At 36.3% G+C, this 19,005-nt stretch overlaps 2 protein-coding genes and 1 long non-coding RNA gene across 5 annotated transcripts in view; 2 read left to right on the forward strand and 1 right to left on the reverse strand.

Annotated features, from left to right (window-relative positions):
* LOC110379917 (uncharacterized) overlaps positions 1 to 7,005 on the forward strand; it is a 49,392-nt gene extending 42,387 nt beyond the window's left edge. For all 3 annotated transcript variants that reach the window (XM_064042192.1, XM_064042193.1, XM_064042194.1), the window contains 4 exons: positions 2,769 to 3,352; positions 3,667 to 3,748; positions 4,289 to 4,382; positions 4,768 to 7,005. In XM_064042192.1, coding sequence (XP_063898262.1) covers positions 2,769 to 3,352; positions 3,667 to 3,748; positions 4,289 to 4,382; positions 4,768 to 5,955 — 1,948 coding nt within the window. In that variant the 3' untranslated portion in view covers positions 5,956 to 7,005. The remainder of the gene's footprint in view (positions 1 to 2,768; positions 3,353 to 3,666; positions 3,749 to 4,288; positions 4,383 to 4,767) is intronic.
* Positions 1 to 19,005, forward strand: part of LOC135118962 (uncharacterized) — a 115,599-nt gene that overhangs the window by 29,580 nt on the left and 67,014 nt on the right. The gene's annotated exons all lie outside the window — the stretch shown is intronic.
* Positions 10,771 to 19,005, reverse strand: part of LOC110379922 (uncharacterized) — a 55,108-nt gene continuing 46,873 nt past the window's right edge. Inside the window, exons 5-10 of the mRNA XM_064042196.1 lie at positions 18,802 to 18,950; positions 18,294 to 18,374; positions 17,901 to 18,050; positions 17,443 to 17,590; positions 16,575 to 16,713; positions 10,771 to 12,316 (exon numbers count right to left, since the gene is read on the reverse strand). Coding sequence (XP_063898266.1) covers positions 12,117 to 12,316; positions 16,575 to 16,713; positions 17,443 to 17,590; positions 17,901 to 18,050; positions 18,294 to 18,374; positions 18,802 to 18,950 — 867 coding nt within the window. The 3' untranslated portion in view covers positions 10,771 to 12,116. The remainder of the gene's footprint in view (positions 12,317 to 16,574; positions 16,714 to 17,442; positions 17,591 to 17,900; positions 18,051 to 18,293; positions 18,375 to 18,801; positions 18,951 to 19,005) is intronic.

Below are 19,005 nucleotides of genomic sequence, written 5' to 3' on the forward strand. Positions count from 1 at the left end.
TCTAAACTGAAAGAACTCGACTGGAAAAAAATCTTACCTGAAAACAAAAATCTAAATGAAAACTATAAAGTTTTTCATGACACCTTAAGAAATATCCTAAACCTTTGTATACCAAACTGTAAAATAAAAGTTAAAACAAAATTAAAAAAAAAATGGTTAACGAAAGGCATCAAAGTTTCCTGCAAAAACAAAAGACTATTAAAAATATTTACACTTAAAAATAAAAATCCTATAATTACGAACTATTATAAGAATTATGAAAAAATATTAAAAAATTTGGTCACAGTATCAAAAAGGCTTCATTATGTAAATAAAATAAAAAAATCTAATAACACGGTAAAAACTATGTGGAGTATAATAAATGAGAAAACAAACAAAAAAACAAAAAAAGAACATAATAACATTAAACTACAAATAAATAATGATAATATAAGCGAACCTAAACAAATAGCCAACATTTTTAATAATTTTAATTTAGCCATTGGAGAAAGTAGCACAAGTCCATCTGGTACGAATATAGGGAATACCTCTGTACTAAATCCCACGGAGAACACAATGTTTCTTAGCCCAATAGACCCTTGGGAGGTAAACAAATTAATTAAAAACTTAAAAAATAAAAGCAGTCACGGAATTGATGAAATACCACCTATGCTCTTAAGACAATGCGCTAACGAACTTACGTTACCGTTTTACCTGCTCCTGAATCAATCTTTTGAGGAAGGTACCTTCCCCGATTTATTAAAAAAATCTGTAATTAAACCAATTCACAAAAAAAAATCTAAAACCGACCCAAACAATTATCGCCCAATAGCCCTTTTACCATCTGCCTCAAAAATCTTCGAAAAAGCTATGTGCGACCGCATTTACGCATTCTGCGAAAAATATAATATCTTTAATGAAAGTCAAAACGGTTTTCGAAAAAACCGTTCCACTACCTTAGCTGTATATAAATTTATCCAAGAAGCCCTAAACACCATAAATAACAAAGAATACGCAATAGGAATATTACTAGATATGACCAAAGCCTACGACAAAGTTCAATTTGGTATATTACTAAACAAATTATATGGAATAGGTATACGCGGAAAAGCTCACGACTGGCTAAAATCATATTTAAAAGATAGGGAACAATTAGTTGAAATAGAATTCTATAACCATGCAAGCAATGAAATTGAAAAAATCAGATCAAACAGTAAAATAATAAATGCCTCAATCCCTCAAGGCAGCGTTATAGGGTGCCTACTCTTTTTACTTTATATTAATGACCTACCTACGACCATAGAAAGCCCATGTGTCCTATTCGCAGACGATATATCCATTTTAGTATCATGCAAAAACAACGAAAATATAGATGAAACTCTCAACTCCATACTTACCAAAACATGCAACTGGATGAATGACCACAATCTCGAAATAAACTACCCCAAAACTAACTTAATAACTTTCTACCCTTATCAAAAAACACCCTTAACCCTAGACTTTACCTTCAACAACTCAAAATTGGAAACCGTTAAAGAATTTACCTTACTCGGATTAGTTATAGACACACACATTAACTGGAAACCACACATACAAAAAACACACTCAAAAATTTCAAAATTCTCGTACGCACTCCGTGAAATAAAAAAGACCACTAATTTCGAAACAGCACTAACCACCTACTATGCTTACGCATATGTGTGGCTTAGCTATGGCGTCACCCTCTGGGGCAACAGTACAGATGCAATAACACTCTTCACTCTGCAAAAGAAACTGATAAGAATCCTCGTAAACATAGAGCAAACAGACAGTTGCAAGCCATTCTTCCAAAAACACAACATCTTAACTCTCCCCTGTATCTACATACTAGAATCATGTAAATTTGTCCGTAAACATCAAGAGCTGTACACTCAACGAGACGACAACCAATCACGCTATCAACTCAGACCCCGCGCTAAACTAAATATACCTAAGTCTAGTTTAAAAATGCACTCGACAAGTCCCTACGTTATGTCTATTAAATTGTACAATAAACTACCCGCACAAATAAAAAGAGAAGATAAAATTAATATATTTTTAAAAAAACTTAGACAATTTCTTATAAGTAAATGCTACTATTCCATTAACGAATACCTAAATGATAAAAATATAAAGACATCAACAGTCACACGCACATACACACACACACACACACACACACACATATACGCGCTCACACACAGCTTCCAAGTTTACAGTGTAGATTAAGTGTTTAAATAAATAAATAAAAAATAAAAAAAACTTTAAAATATAAATATGTATAACTTATTTGCCTATATAACTACTTTAGTCTTAGTCAACAATAATAAGTAACATAGCCGATAAGAGCTTCCTCTCTCCTATCCCACTTATTTTGCTGTGCCCGACAGGGTCCATGTGAACTATTTATAAGTACTACCACCTAAGAATACATGTGGAAAGCAATAAAAGTATTGAGTATTGAGTATATCAATTCTCTTAAGCATTTACCAGTGTAATACATCCTCAGAGCCTTTTCCCAAATATGTTGGGGTCGGCTTCCTGTCTGACCGGATTCAGCTGAGTACCAGTGCTTTACAAGAAGCGACTGCCTATCTGACCTCCTCAACCTAGTTACCCGGGTAACCCGATACCCCTTGGTTATACTGGTGTCAGATTTACTGGCTTCTGACTACCCGTAATGGCTGCCAAGGATGTTCAATGACAGACATTTACCAGTGTAATATATACATTCGTATTGTATTTACTAATTATATACTCTCCCTTTCCAGACACCACCTTCACCACCAAGACCCAGCAGCGGCCACACTCTTACACCATCACCACATAGAACACCGCACCACCATCCACGAACCCACCCCCATTCACACCACCCAACCCCACTCCCACACCTGCAGAAACAGCTACCTCATACAAAACCCAGACATACGACACAACGACAGAATCAACCCAGAACTAACGCGTATAAACCCGGAATTAACGCGTATAAACCCGGAATTACAACGCATAAACCCAGAATTGGCGCGTATAAACCCGGAATTGGCAAGAATGAACCCAGAATTGACGAGAGTAAACCCAGATTTAGCGGAATTCGCGCGTTTAAACCCGGAATTGGCGCGTTTAAACCCAGAATTGGCACATATGGGTTTATACCCTACGGATGTGGCGGAAATGGCGCGTTTACAAGCGGAATTGGCACATATGCCGCCGGAAGCAAGGTTTAACACGTTAAGAGGACATTTGGTTCCGTATAGATGCCAGAGATTGGGTATGAGTGCGAGTAATTTGCACAGGGATTGTAGGATCGACGATAATGTTACTATTGAGTGTTTGCATCAGAAAACTGGCAGTAAAGGTTAGTATTATTTTCATATTTGTATTTTTGGTTAATATCTTACTACGGAATTCCAACCGATTTGTCCATGGTTTTAGCCATTAGAATTTTGCTATATGTAAATTATGTCAAAAAATCTCTATTCGGAAAACAAAGGATGGATTGCTTATAGAAATCCGCTGTTGCTTGAGAGAAAGAGACAACTTTTGACTTTGTTATTTGTGAATATTGACAAAGTTTTTTAAAATATGATTCCAATTAAGTATTTATTTGCCATAAATATATTTTTGTGTTATGTTTATTTCTTATATAATTGTAATGATTAAATTGAACAGTTTCAGATCAAAGTTCGGATTCTTGTCAGAAACAAGGCAAAGAGAACTTGGGCTTCCAGAATGACAAGCATTCTCCTATCAGGTGCGTTTTATATAATACTAACACCATCATTTCCCTAGCCTTTTACCACCTATGTTGGGGTCGGCTTCCAGTCTAACCGGATTCAGCTGAGTACCAGTGCTTTACAAGAAGCGACTGCCTATCTGACCTCCTTAACCCAGTTACCCGGGCAACCCGATACACCCTTGGTTAGACTGGCGTCAGACTTACTGGCTTCTGATATTACCTGTAACGACTGCCCAAGATGTTCCAATGACAGCAGAAACACAGTCATTGCTGTCTGTAAGAAAGTTTAAACTTTCTTAGAACCACATTCTCACTTGAGATGTTCTTCTTTATCCACTAGGCCACCGCGACTTTTTTACGAATTTTTATGTTCATCATCATCATCTCAGCCGGCGGACGTCCACTGCTGAACATAGGCCTCCCCCTTAGATCTCCACAGATACCTGTTGGAGGCGACTTTTTACGAGCCAAACACTAGTCAAAAATACTAGTTTTTGTCTGCGTTATTGGAACTACATATTAACTTATTAACTTGCTGTTATGTTAATATTTCAGATCGTCGATGCAAGACTGTCGCGCGGCCAATCAGAACGCCGAGTCTGAAGTGTACTTCGCAGACGTTTCTAGCTGTTGCAATGTGTCCGTGAAGGTATGTACCTTTACATTATTAATATGATAATAATTACAAATAAGCAAAAGAATAAAATTCTAAAGCATTTCTAAGCACAGTGAAGTCAGAACTTCATTAATTTTGTAAAATATGTTTTATAAATAGGAAAATAATAGCATAAAACTTTATAATAATAGCGTCTTAGGCTGATTTTGCCAGCGCACATGCATTTGCGCATATACAATTGCTCGCACTATTCCTTTACTCTCATAACCTGTTGGGCCGGTAGGTAATCGGACACCCCCAGAGAGAGATCGAAACTTGATACCTTTATGTAACCTACCGTAAAAACTAAACTAGCTTTCTCTATCAACATCCAATCAAATTACAAAACTTTGCAATAACATTTTATCATAATTCACAGGCGGACTGCTGCATGAACGCGAACGTATCAGCTCTAGTGGGTACCATAGAGAATCATCCCGAATCCACTTCCGAGTCCGACACCGGCTCCTTCACTCTCACGCGACAGCAACGGCCGCAGCCGCAAGTTGGCTCCAAACGTCGGCCGAGACAAACAGACAAACATGCGAAAAACCAAGACAAGATACGGCAAGTATTAAATAACTCTATACGCCTAACAGAACATCAGATAGAACAGCTCAATAATTCCATGAGAATGAACGAAAGAATGGAACGAGAACGAATGAGTGAACGAATGGATTCGAGGGACAGGTTGAATGATAGGATGGAGCGGATGAATGATGTTAGAATCAGTGACAGGATGAATGAAACGAGGTTGAGTGAGAGAATGAATGATTCGAGGGATCGGTTGAATGAAGGGAGGGAACGAATGGAGAGGTTGAATGATTCCCGTATCAGTGATAGAATGAATGAGACTAGAATGAGTGAGCGGATGAATGATTCGAGAGACAGATTGAACGATTCAAGGAGTTGTGAGGTAATGGACCCGAGGATAGAACGAATGAATGACTCCAGAATCAGTGACCGAATGAACGAGACTAGACTAAGCGAACGTTTGAACGACTCGCGTGTGTGCGAGCGTATGACAGAAGCTAGAATAGAAAGAATGAACGATTCCAAACTCAGTGACCGAAGCGATACTCGTCACAGCGACCGAATGAACGACACGCGTCACAGCGACCGAATGAACGATTCCCGTCTTGAACGATTAAACGATTCACGTCTCGAACGAATGAGTGAACTAAACTCAAGCATTCGTATCGACGGCAGTCCCAAAATGCGAGCACATATGAGTCCACTGCGCATCGCTAGATCTAGCCCTAAGAATCTACCTAAAGACCATCCGAGACAATCAAGTTCTGACTCGAATAAGGCAGATTTTAGGCAAATTTCGCCTCTATCTCCTAACACTGAAGAATCATTATTATCTGACGATGAAAGACCTCAGGATCAAGTATATTCTAACGACCCTGAGACTTCTAAATGCTTAGGTCCTGACTCTCAGTATGAACCAGTAAGAGATGGTAAGGAAGAAATTTTGAAAACCAACCACCATCATTGTTATAGTGATACTAATACTATGGATTCGGGATGGCAAAGTGGGTCTGAGAAACAGGTTACAGACTAATTTGGTCAGAAGTCTGACTTTTTATTGCAGAAAAGTTTTAAGTCAGTTTTTCTGACTGGTTAGAAATTTATGCGAAATGATGAGACGTATAAATGTGTTCTGGTGTCCGTATGTATGTGTGAGGTGAGCTATGGAATTGCTGAAACTATGAAAAAAGTTCTTTATTGCATATAAAACGACGCAATATAAGACGCACAATTTTACCATTGAAAGTCTGTTTTGCGGTATGTTTGTGAAATTACACAAAAATACTGTAATACAGTTTTTCTTAATATTTAGTGTGACTATGAAAACTAAATATTGAATTGTACGCACAACCAATAACCAAGATTTTAAAAATATGAACACTCAAAATATAAAAATTCAACATTTATTTAAATAACTTATCTAGTACTCTCGGTCATGTGTTCTATGTGCTGTGCTAAAAACTATGGAGTTTTTGTAAATGATAGACGTATTACTAGATGTTAAAATTATTCCTAATATCCTGTACTTTGTCGTATAATTATGTTGGTTATAAATTATTTTCTTTCAAATATTCCTTGGCTATCTAATTTATTGATTGTGCATTTAAATCATGTTAAACATTCATTCATTTTCATTACCATTCATTCGTTGCTCACCATTCATTCACCCTAATTTTTATTGAACATCCATTCATTAACCGCTCATTCATTCATTCACAATCCATTATTCATTCGTTCAATCAATGTATTAGTTTGTAAAGGAATATACAAAGAGAATTGATAAATACATGGTGTTGTATTTTTGCTTTTATAAAAACTATTGCGAAAAACTTGCCGTTTCTCGAATTTAAAATTGTAAAATTATTTTAATCATAAATAAAATGTAGCTATATTAACTATGTAAAAATTGTAAGTGTGTTAATAACGCTATCTAAAAGTAAAATATAATATTGAGATTATTATCGTTTTGTATTTAAAAACACTCGAATTTTTAGATCGCGTAGTAAAAGTTTCTAAAATATGTATTTTTATTTCAATGATAGATGTTATTAAACTTCTCCTGAATAAAAACATTCGGACAACGTAAATTCTGACTAGATTATGACTAGAATTTGTAGCTATTTAGTAAAAAACTAAGAAAAAAAGAAAAGAATTTTCGCCATTTTTTCGTTATCTTGCCAAAATGAGTCATTTACTTATTGTTTTTAAACGGCTCAAGCAAGCAATTATGAACTTTTTTATACAGATTTGTTTACAACTAAAATATTTTTATTTAAGCATAAGACTTTTGTATACCTTACGTGCGAGTGAGATGCATTACCTACATTGCTGATTTTCGTATTTTGAGTAAGAAAATATTTCATAAACATCGTGCCAAGTAGAATAAAGGATGAATATTACGCAAATATTTTATATTGAAGCTAGTTTTCAAAAGGTAACCTGTAGTAAAGAAATTAGAAGACCCATTTTGATGAATTCCTATGAAGTATGTGCTGACAGTGAAAACAGCTTGCTAGTTAGAAAACTAGTTTCAATCAAAAAAAAATAACCGTTATTTTACTGTAATAAAATGACCAAACTAAGATAACTATGATTGACATTTTTACCCAACTAAATTCAAGGGTGGGTAATGATTTAACCACTTGTGAGGTACCAATGATTCTGTTGAGAAATGAATTACCTTCTAAAAACATACCTTGGTATATTTTGTAGAAGTGGCTCATTTCAATCTATAATTTTATTGTTAATTTCTTTTGCATTTTTTGTATTCATCCGTCCACTCATTCGTTCATTCATTCTTTTATTTCTCAATCACTCTTACATTCACACCTTCAATCATCATCATCCCCCGAGCCTTTTCCCCAACTATGTTGGGGTCGGCTTCCAGTCTAACCGGATTCAGTTGAGTACCAGTGCTTTACAAGGAGCGACTGCCTATCTGACCTCCTCAACCCAGTTATCCGGGCAACCCGATACCCCTTGGTTAGACATTCACACCTTCAATCAATCATTCATATTTAATAATAAAAAAAAACAATAAAAATCAAGTACCTCATATTAAAATAGCCTTGTGGCTATTTCCCTAATAGCCTATTTTAAACATCAGTTTTCAAAAAGGTTATTTTTATTGAACAAAGTGTTGCCATAATGGTTTCTTTCTTCCATTTAAATTAAAGCAATAAGTTGTACATATTTTATAATAATTATAATTATGTGTAGTGTAATTTTTTGTCTATTATTGTGAATTATGTAGTAATATTATAGTGAATTAATTTTCAATTTAGTACATTAATTTCCAATTTTTTTCAATTTTTTTATAAAAAGGTATTAAAAAAATATACTTTTTTTCTTTACTATAATATTACTGCATATAAACTCCGTAGAAGCTAGAAGATTTGTCACTGTAATGCCAATATGGAATTGTTTTTTTTTATTATTACTTATACAGGGTGTGAACACGAGTTTCTACCAAAATTGTATTTAGTAAAGCCAGCCTTCCATGAAGCGATTTTCATAGAAATAATGCTGAAACTTATTAAATAAATAATGGAAAAACGATTTTTAACGATTCTCGTTTTTAATCACCCTGTATACATGTTGTCTACAATTGAACATTTTGTGTATATTCGTTATACTCGTATTCTAGTGTGTTAGCGTAAACATAAGTTTTTAATGTTAATCCATTTGTTTACCTTGTTCCAACTTTTATGAGAAAAAAAACAACTTTTTTCAAACTTTTCTGAAAATGATGTAAAAAATCCAACTTATCTCCAAATTAAAAATGAGTCCTCAATTTTATTACGATTATTAACTATTTTTAATAACTCGACGAATTATGATAAAAATAATAATTATTAAAAAATATTGTATTGTATTGATTATAGTTGTGATTTTTCATTTACTATTAGATTTTAATGTTAAGGTTATTTTACTTGCTGTGTACCTATATTGTTAGATCGATTTATTGATAACGGTTCTATTAAAAGACTGAAATCTTAGTTATTTTCTTTTATTACTACCTACTTTAATTCCTGTTTTTGACACAAATTATTAAGGGTAATAATACGAGTAGGTTGACGAATTTTTAATAAAACAACAAAATAATTTCGAAAATATTCTTTATTTATTTAATTTTTATTCCTAATCAATTCGTAATCTTACAGTTAGGCGTAGGACCCTTTTTACAAATTTCAACGCGATGTTATAATGAAAAAACCCTGTCCACCTGAATGAATCAATGGATTTTATAAAACCCCAAAACCATGATAATGTATGAAAATGATAAAAATCCTATAATATTAAGGGCGCTTTCACATTTGGCTTTTAACAAAAGCAACTTTGTAAACCTTCGTTGGTCACTTCTCACTCACTCTCAGCCATAGGACGTCCACTGCTGAACATAGGCCTCCCCCTTTGATCTTCACAGATACCTGTTGGACGCGACCTGCATCCAGCGTCGACGGCGACCTTTATAAGGTCGTCTGTCCACCTCGTTGGTGGACGTCCTACGCTGCGCTTGCTAGTCCGTGGTCTCCACTCCAGCACTTTTGGTCACTTCTAGTTTCTTCCTACACCCTGATCATTAATATAGGTAACGAGATTAATTTACCCTTAATAGGTAACTCCAAAAAGTACTTAAAATCCAAAAAACATTATACATAAAAGTACTTATCGAAGTAAAACCAAAAAATACAATTTGTAAAAAGGGTCCAAAAAGCTAATTCGAAATTGGAATCACGAAACATGTCAGTATTGCAAGCACCAAAATATTAAATTATTTAGTAGAAAAATATGGCCGATGACAGAGATTTTTTAAATCTTTATTTATTTTTGTGATGAATTGTAGTCATATTTTGTGATTTAAGTAACTTATAATTTGACAAGTATTTTACTTATTTTCAGACTGTAAAAGTAAAAAGATAATCAATTTTAACATATGCTTTTTGGTAGATGTTGCCAGTAAATTATTTATTTCTTTATTATAATTTATTATTCCTTTCTTATTGTGCAATTGAACATAATTTTATGAAGATAAGAATATTAAGCTTTTACAAAAACTGTAGAGTTCTTACATTAAGTAAGTGCTATTTTAATAAAATATTCACAACTATTGGACGGAGGCTATCTATGGAACAGTTATCATAAGACTAGTGGGCTTAATGCGGCTGCATTACGATTTAGATGAACGCACATTATTTACAAAACTATGTGGTAGAATCTACGTATTCGAAGATATATCTGTATGTATTTAAGATGTAGGTTTGCTCGACCAAAAAAAAATTGGTAATTTTAAGGCCATTTACACCGACAATATAGACGATCTTTTTTCTTAAAACTAATGTTTTTCGTAAAACAACCGTTCACTCTGAAAATTGAACGCAAAAATTCATAGTAAATAGTTGTTTTAAGTGTCCTGGTATTTTGAGTGCTAAAACCATTTTGCGTCTATTTTAAGTAAAACAATAATAATGTGCGCTCACCTTTACACTGGTATTAAAATCATTAAAATCTAAACTAAATTAATTACGTTAGAATTACCTTGCTATAGTTAAATCACTTTATTTAATTCTAAATTCAATGTTAAATGTCTACGGAATGGTTCAGAGCAATTACACAAGGGAACAAAATAAGACTTTTTTTTTGTTGCATGAAATTTTATGACTTTTGTTTACTAATTCGAGGTCGCTGATTTCAAATCTACCCACATTTTTTTTCTAACAGCTTTAGTTTTTGAGATACAGCTATTGACCGTATTTTCGAATGAGTTACACTTCAATTTCATAAAACAGAGCATTTTATTTAAAAAGTATATAATTTATACTATTTCTATGTTGCAAATAATTGTAAAAATGATACTGACTATTTCTGTAATATTTGTGGTGAATATACATTTAAAGTTTGTAGACTAAGCGTGTCGGAGTTCTTGAAACGGGTGTACTTTGAGTTCTTTGAATTTTCTTTGGACACCTGCGACAGGTACCTACAGGGTGTCTTAAATGGTATGTAAAACATGCGTCGAGTCTTTAAGGTTATAGAAAAATAAGAAAAGACCCCATTTCAAGTAACAAACACCGATGATCTGGCGAGAACCCTCGAATCATTAGGTAGTTTTTCTGCGTGGTTGATATGAACAGTATTAACAAAAAAAAACGGTCCAAATGGATTTACCCTAACTTGTTATCTACTACTTTACCATAATAAAGGTACTACCACCTTTGCACATCAAACTTGGGCTCATGAAACAATTTGTAAAAGCTCTGAACAAAAATGCTCAATACATATCTAAAAAGTCCCATAATTTGAGTATAGAGAAACAAAAAGCCGGAATTTCTGATGGTCCACAAATAAGGTGGTTGATGTAAGTGTAAGTTTCATAATTACATGACCGATATCGAAAAAAATGCCTGAAGCAAATTCGTTTGGATTGCACAAAATTTTCTATCAAACAAAAAGGATGAAAGCTTATTTGAATCACTTGGAACAGATATTGTCGGCTTGGTTGTAATATGAGCATCAAGATATACTTCCTCCTTAGCCATTTTGACCATTTCCCTGAAAATCTACGTGACCTCAGTGAGGAACAAGGCGAACGGTTCCATCAAGATATTCGGACTATGGAAAAGCGGTCCCAGGGTCATTGGAATGCCAACATGATGGCGAACTACTGTTGCAGCATTAAAGACAGCCCTAGTGAACCGAATCAAGCTAGAAAATCTTATAAAATAAAGTTTTTTGATGCTTAATTGTTGTTCTTCTGCTGCTTTTTGTTAATAAAATTGTGTTTTTCTTGAAAATAACGTTTTGTTGATATCTCAAAAACTAAAGCTGATACAGAAATTCTAACTTCTGATCTTTAATTAGTAGCCCAAAAATATACAATATTGGTCGTAATATTTCATGCAACAAAAATCTTGTTCCCTTGTGTTATTAATAAAACAATTAATTTGTTAATTAATATGTACTTGATTTTATAAGTTTTTGGGCAAAAATATTAAGTTTTTATGTACTTTAAAACAACATTTGTATGAATTTGTAAATAAGATATAAAAAAGTCTAATCAAATTGAATTTAGTTCCAAAATTCGCTGCAACTAATGGCGCTAGCATCGACTGTCAATCTTTTAAAATAGAAGAATGCCAGTTGAAAAATTTCGTAACTTTTAGGTATTTATTTTGCCATATTTTTAAAGGTTTTTTACTTGAACAAAAGAAGCAAACTAACTAAGATTACTAGACTGCTAGTTAGGTAACTAGCTTTGCTTTCAGTAAATGTTTCTTGTTCGTAAATGAGAACGTTTTTGGATGTCTGCTCGGCAACCGTCGCTGGGGTGCCGTCCATGTCTCCTAGGCGCTGGTTCGCTACTTTCAAGTTCTTCAATAGAGCTAGTACGTCTTCTGTAAAAGATATAAGAAATGCAATTAGTAAATGTGTAATTTAACAAATACATATAATGCCACGCACTCTTATTAAAGTTACACCAAAGAGAATAAAAAAGAAGTAACAGTACATTTTCATCGGTTTAAAGTTGGATTAACTTTACTCTGTAATTAAAAAAGCCTTTCACTGTTAAGTTTTCATCGGCCGATAGTTCTATATGGCTCATGAATCAGTGAAAAAGAAAGATTGATCGGATTCACGATTACTTTCAAAATAAACTGCCAGCCTTAAGAATCAGCTCATTTAATTTTCTGTACGAGAAGGGGTTTTATTTGTGGGTTAGCAGCGGTGAGGGAGTGTCAGACTCTTACTGACTAAAAACCGTGGTGTTCCGTCGCAGGCCTTTTATGTACCAGGGCCGCGGTAACTCGCGCGAACAATCCCGTAGCAGAGGCCTGTGGCCTACAGTGGGACTTAAAAAAATGTCAAGTAGAATATAATTAGCTGAAAGACCGTTATGCTAATTGAACGACCTATTTTTATTTATCAAACAAATAAATGCAAATGCTGAGAGACTTTTGAAAGCCATCCATTTTAATTTAAAGCGAATAATTTTGTACTCTACTGTAATAAATTTTAATCTACGTAGATAAGAGCTTTAAGTCATATATCATGTGAGCTTTTTGCGGTCTTGCTTTCATTTGTGACATACTAGCGAATTTAAATATGAATAAATAATTTGTTGTCTGGTGGGAATGTCACAAGTTAAGTAAACAGCACCACATTATAAAAATAATGATTTTTCGTACCTGCCTACTTTCTTTCATAAAAGCAAAAGCAAGCACTGTCTTAGAGCCCCCGCACACTGGCCACTTAGTGGCGGCCACGCTTCAGCCACTAGTGGCCGCCACAACCTGCGGACGCGTTTCTTCATACATTTTATATAGAATCGGCGCACACTGAGCGCTTGAGTGGCCGCGTCCGAGCCACAAGCTGCGAGAGTCGAGCGCGCTCGCTACTTGTGGCTGCGTTTTGTCGTTCGACTCGTGCGCATACACGGCCACAGTTGCCGGCTTCTTCCCACCCCTGCGCGCCGCTCCCCAATCCCGTCTCCCGGGTCTAGTCTTGTTGTAAGCTGCGTACTGAATGCACGTGCATGATGTCCACGGATCCGATTCCTCATTTTGATGTAGACGCTTTTATTTCCGATGTCGAAGAGCGACCCGCTATTTGGGATTTAAAGTCAGATTTGTATAGCGACAGGGGTAAGAAAACTGAAGCTTGGGAGGAATTGTGCCTAAAATTTATTCCAAATTTTAGTGAAAAAAATGTAGCGGAAAAAAACAAAGCAGGTAAGTTTTGGACAATTTTATTTTACATTATTATTATATATTTATTATATTTTATTATTTTGCCAAGGTACAGCTCCCTCGTTGCTAATAAAATAATCTTTCAATATATCTCTGGTGTTTAATGAACGACGAGATTGCACGTGGGCGTTATCGATATCGTGAAGTCCTGGTACAGTCAATGTATGATGGAAATTAAATCCATCTCTCTGACGAACAAAGTTGTGTAGTATACAACAGGCCTTCACGATGTCTTCGGCGAAATCTATTGACACATTCAATGGTCGATGTAGTATTCTCCACTTATTCACTAATATCCCAAAGGCACACTCGATATGACGCCTGGCTCGAGAAAGCCTATAGTTGAAAATTCTTTTTTCAATATTCAAGTGTTTTCCTGAATAAGGTCTCAACATGTGTTCTGCAAGACCAAAAGCTTCATCACCAACAAAACAGTAGTTTACAGGACCAGAACTACTAGAAATTGCTTTTGGTGCAGGTAAATTCAGGGATTGGTCTTCCAATTTTTTGAATAATTTCGATTCTTTGTAGATAGTCGAATCTGAAGCTTTCCCATAAGAGCCGACATCAATAAATGTGAACTTATAATTCACGTCACAGATAGCTAGAAGTACGATGGAAAAATAGTGTTTATAATTATAATATAAGGATCCGCTATCTTGAGGCTTAATAATCCTTATATGTTTTCCATCAATTGCACCACAGCAATTTGGAAAGTTAGCATATTCTTCAAACCCCTTAGCTATTTTACTCCACATCTCTTCAGTTGGTTGTGGTACGCAGATATCTTGAAGTGATGCATAGATCAATTTACATGTTTCTTTTACAATCAATCTCGCAGTTGACGCACCACATCGATATACTAATTCAAAATCACCAAATGAACAACCAGTAGCAAGGTACCTGCAACAAAAAGAACAGATTAGAAACCTTTGATTATGTTATTTTTATGTTTCAGCATCCCAGTTGCAGCGAAAATGGAAAAGCCTTCGTGACTGTTTCAAAAGAGAACACTCTAAACAAATGAGCGTTAAAAGTGGATCTGCATCATCGAGTCGCAAGCCGTATATATATTATCAACAACTATCTTTTTTAAAAAACTTGGCTGACACACGACGTGATCCCAGCCCATTACCGAACGAGGTACACGATGCGACTGAGAGAAAAAGGCCAAAAAAGAACAAGACAAATAATGAAGACATTCAAGCAGAAACTGATATACTTGTTAGTATTTCAGAACAATTACAATCTCGTCATTCTAACAAGCATGAAGAAGACGCTGACCATAACTTTGCTTTGTCCTTGGTCCCGCACTTTAAACAAATACCCAATGAATTTAAATTGGATGCTCAAACCGATGTATTGATGGTACTAAAAAAATATAAACAGTATATGCGAACATCACAGAATCAACAACATGGATATTTCACATCATCATTTCAGGAACCACGCTCATACCATACTATGCAACCATCTACTTCGGGTTATCAACCGACTCCGCGTCCATCTGCTTTGGGATATCAATCGGCTTCGCGTCCACCTTCTATGGGATATCAATCAAATTTTGAGCATGACTTTTCCGTTAGCTCGCCATCTGCATCTGATAATACTATGAATTCTGTTTTGTCAGATGATATAAATGAACATCTTTTTGACAACTGACTATGTAAAAGTAAATGTGTATTTGTTATAAAACTGTATATCTGCGATATGTAACTTGATTTAGTTTGCGATTTTTCAATTCTCATTAATAAATAATTTCTATTTCAATTTGGCTTTTTTAATTGTTTGTTTTACGTTCTAGAATCCACGTGAGTCGCAAACTAATAGAAGCAAAATGATACGAATGAATGATACTTACCTTAAAGTTATAGCCAGCCTTTCTGTTGGAGAGATGCTTTTCTCATGCGTGTATCTTGATGTTTGAGGTCATCGTGCAAAACGCTAAGTAATTCATTGAATGAGTTCACGCTCATTCTAAAATACTTGAAGAACTTATCTGGATAACATTTTAACTCTTCGAACAGCAATTTGTGCTGTCCATTTTTATTGCGTGATGTCAGAATTGGATGTACCCAGTGACGCCGATGAATTGGTCGTCGATGGTTCTGAATTCGGCGCCGTTTTCTACGTTTTAGAATAATAAGCAACAATAGCGAAATCAAGAGTGCGTCCATTCTTGGGCAACACACGTCTACCTCTGTCGAGATACTTGCAGCTAGTGTCTGACGCAAGTGGCAGCCACTGGTGGCTTGATGCGGCCACTAGTGGCTGCCACTGGTGGCGGCGTGTAGTGGTCTAGCCGAACTACTGGTGGTCGCGTTTAGTGGCGGCGACTGGTGGCCGTAATGTGCGAGGGCTCTTAGGGTCCGTTCAGACAGACCGGCTCGGAGAGAAGAGCAAATTTCTTACACGTTGAAAATCGAGTACTTAGTATTTGTAGTAAGATTCATTTTTGGATTTTGCATTTGACATTAAGAATGCTCGAAGGCGCTCGGTGTGAAATAATAAGAGGAGCCGACCGGCTCCGATCGCGTAATTTTTCTTGACGTTTGGCTCCGATTGCATGCTCTTTAATGCTCGCGCAGCCCATCGGCTCCGGTCTGTCTGAAAAGAAAAATGCGCGTCGATGCTCTCCGAGCCGGTCTGTTTGAACGGATCCTTATGCCTTCCCTAACGTATACAGTACCCGACATTACGCATACAAATTCTGAGAAAAAACTTTAATTATCAAGATTTCAACGTGCCAGTGCTAGTATGCCCAGTGACGAGTAAGCCCAGTGCCCAATCTGTGTCAATCATCAACTTCCAGATTCCGGGTTGCTTTGTGAAAGCTTTTTAAAGCAATTTTAGGCCTAATAATAACGTGGCAGTTTATTCAGAGAAACTATATTAAGGTACTAACCTGCTTCCCTCTGTCCGTCCTCAAAGTCGACCTTAATGAAGGTAGTAAGCGAGACCTCGTACACCTTGTTGCTGTCTGCGCCCGCGCTGATGGAGCGCCGTCTGCGCCCGTACGCTATCTGACCGTTACTGCATTGTACCTGGGGATAACATCACACTTATTATAATTTTACACAAATTCTAGTTCTATCATCATATAATTTGATCACCATCATGATTAAATTGTAGAAGTAAAAGGTTGAAGTAGTTCAAGCATTCCGGCTGAAACTTTGATGAAACTTGGCCGTGATTGAGCACATCAGAATAACATTCTTTCTTCTTTTTATCCCATTGCGGGAAGAAGTTCTCTCAGGAAGCGGCTTGTGTTGAATGAATATTTTGTCTTTTTGTTGAATAATTCTTCTGTCTGGAGAAATGTCAATGGTTATACTTACATGTTTATTCACAAAATATTTACATTACTTGAAAAAAAAAAACTTATATATATACAACTTAAAAAGCTGTGCTTACCTTTAAGAGATTGTTACACAAGTATTGTTTTATGATGTTTGTATTTAATAATTGTATCGTGTAAACGATTGTTGGTGAGCCAAATAAATAAAATAAAATAAAAAAACCTATGGTTATATATACCTTCTATCTGGGGAGATGTTACACGTAGGTTTCACCCACCAACCATTTTTTGAAGTGGACTTAAAAATCATGAAATGGTAGACAAGTAAAACACATGTGCCTGTATATCATGGTGTGGAAGGAAATGTCAGACTCTTACAGAAGAAACCCATCCATATTTCTTCTGAGGAACCCATTTACATACTACAAGCTAACTATGCTCCAGTATTTCTATAAAATAATACCAAACTACTCACCCCTTGACACTTATCGAGGCACACGGTGACAGTACCCTTGAACTGCACGTACGTGGTGTCGGGGAACTTGAACGCCTTGAACTTAGCCGTCAGCGTGTCACCGTCAGCAGTCACGAAGTTCTCGAACAGGTATGTGTCTACTGAGCAGCTGGGGGAATAGAATAAAATAATTTGAGGCTTGGAAAATATTAATAAGTTAGAATAATGACTAGAGGAAAGTAGTAAGAAAAGTCTTGGAAAATAATTAGTTTCGGAATCTCACTCACTCACTAACTCTTACCTCTCTCGATCTTCCCCTTAGACCGCGAAAGTGAACGGACGTGTATACCGTAACAGTGCTTTGAATATTTTTTCTTTAAATCAAATTAATTTTGGGGTGGTAGTTTATGTAAATTCAAATATAAATTACTTTGCCTGGCATTCCATCAAAACCAAGGTTCCACTGATCAGTAACTTACCCGTTTAATATGATAGTCTCCTGTTGTTTCCCAGTATCGGTGACGTGCATGTAGTTCACCAGTAGACCGTAGATCGGCGCTGACTTGTCGTTCAGGAATATTTCCATCGTCAGCGGCGTGCCGGGGGTCACTGAGATCTCGCCTGATACCCTGGAAAATATACGAATAGATTATATTAAAAAGGTAAAACTGAAAATCATCAAAAAACTCGTCCCCATCGCTGTCGACTGGGAGCGTGGCCAAGATCCTGGCAGCATTACCTCGTTGGATCGCCATGCTAATCCTTTCTTCGTAATAGCTAGCCGTTTGGTCACGAGAAGCGTCAACCAGCCGCTTAGATAGATCTTTCAAATAGGATGTGGTCAAATTATATACAAAGGCTCAACTACTCACTGTTTGCCATTCTGCTTGACGATGGCTCCAAGAACTGGTTCAGGGGCTTTTCCTTCTTCGTACCGCGTGATGTTCAGGACACTGAAAACGAGAAGCATGGTTTTAGTACCTATTGTAAGTCTGACAACCAGTCTTATCAAGGGGTAGTGGGTTGCCCGGGTAAATGGGTTGGGGACTGCCTCGTTGGTTTAGTCCACGATAGTGCGATTGCTGTGCACGAAGTCTCGGGTTCGATTCCCGGGACGGGCCGAAATCGTTTTGTGGGTTTTAGAAACATTCACAAAGCAGGCCGGAGTCTGGAAGCTGGCGGTCTTCCACCCCCGTGCCTGGGAGAGCATGTATCGCTGGCGTCCCCGAATGTTACTCAGTAGCAGTCGTTGTTACAATACTACGTCAGAGGCAATTAGGAGGATTTGAAAAAACTCTAGCTTGTGCCAGGTGTTTAAAATGAAAAAGTTTAATTACAAATTAATTTGATTTCAATATATTATAATATGGTTACACTCACTCAGGCTCATTGAAGTCTAGCGGGAAGGGCGGCACGTCGCGCTTGCTGAGCGCGCGCAGCCTCCCCTCCAGCACGCAGCGCGCGCGCACCGTCTCCACCTCACCCACAGAGTTCTCTATCACGATCGTGCTGTAGAAACTGCGCTTGCCCTGGAAATTACATACAAGGATGATTAATAAGCTTGTAGGATGCAGGATTTTGTGA

This window comes from Helicoverpa armigera, chromosome 27, assembly GCF_030705265.1.
Source record: "Helicoverpa armigera isolate CAAS_96S chromosome 27, ASM3070526v1, whole genome shotgun sequence".
Lineage (NCBI taxonomy): Eukaryota > Metazoa > Arthropoda > Insecta > Lepidoptera > Noctuidae > Helicoverpa > Helicoverpa armigera.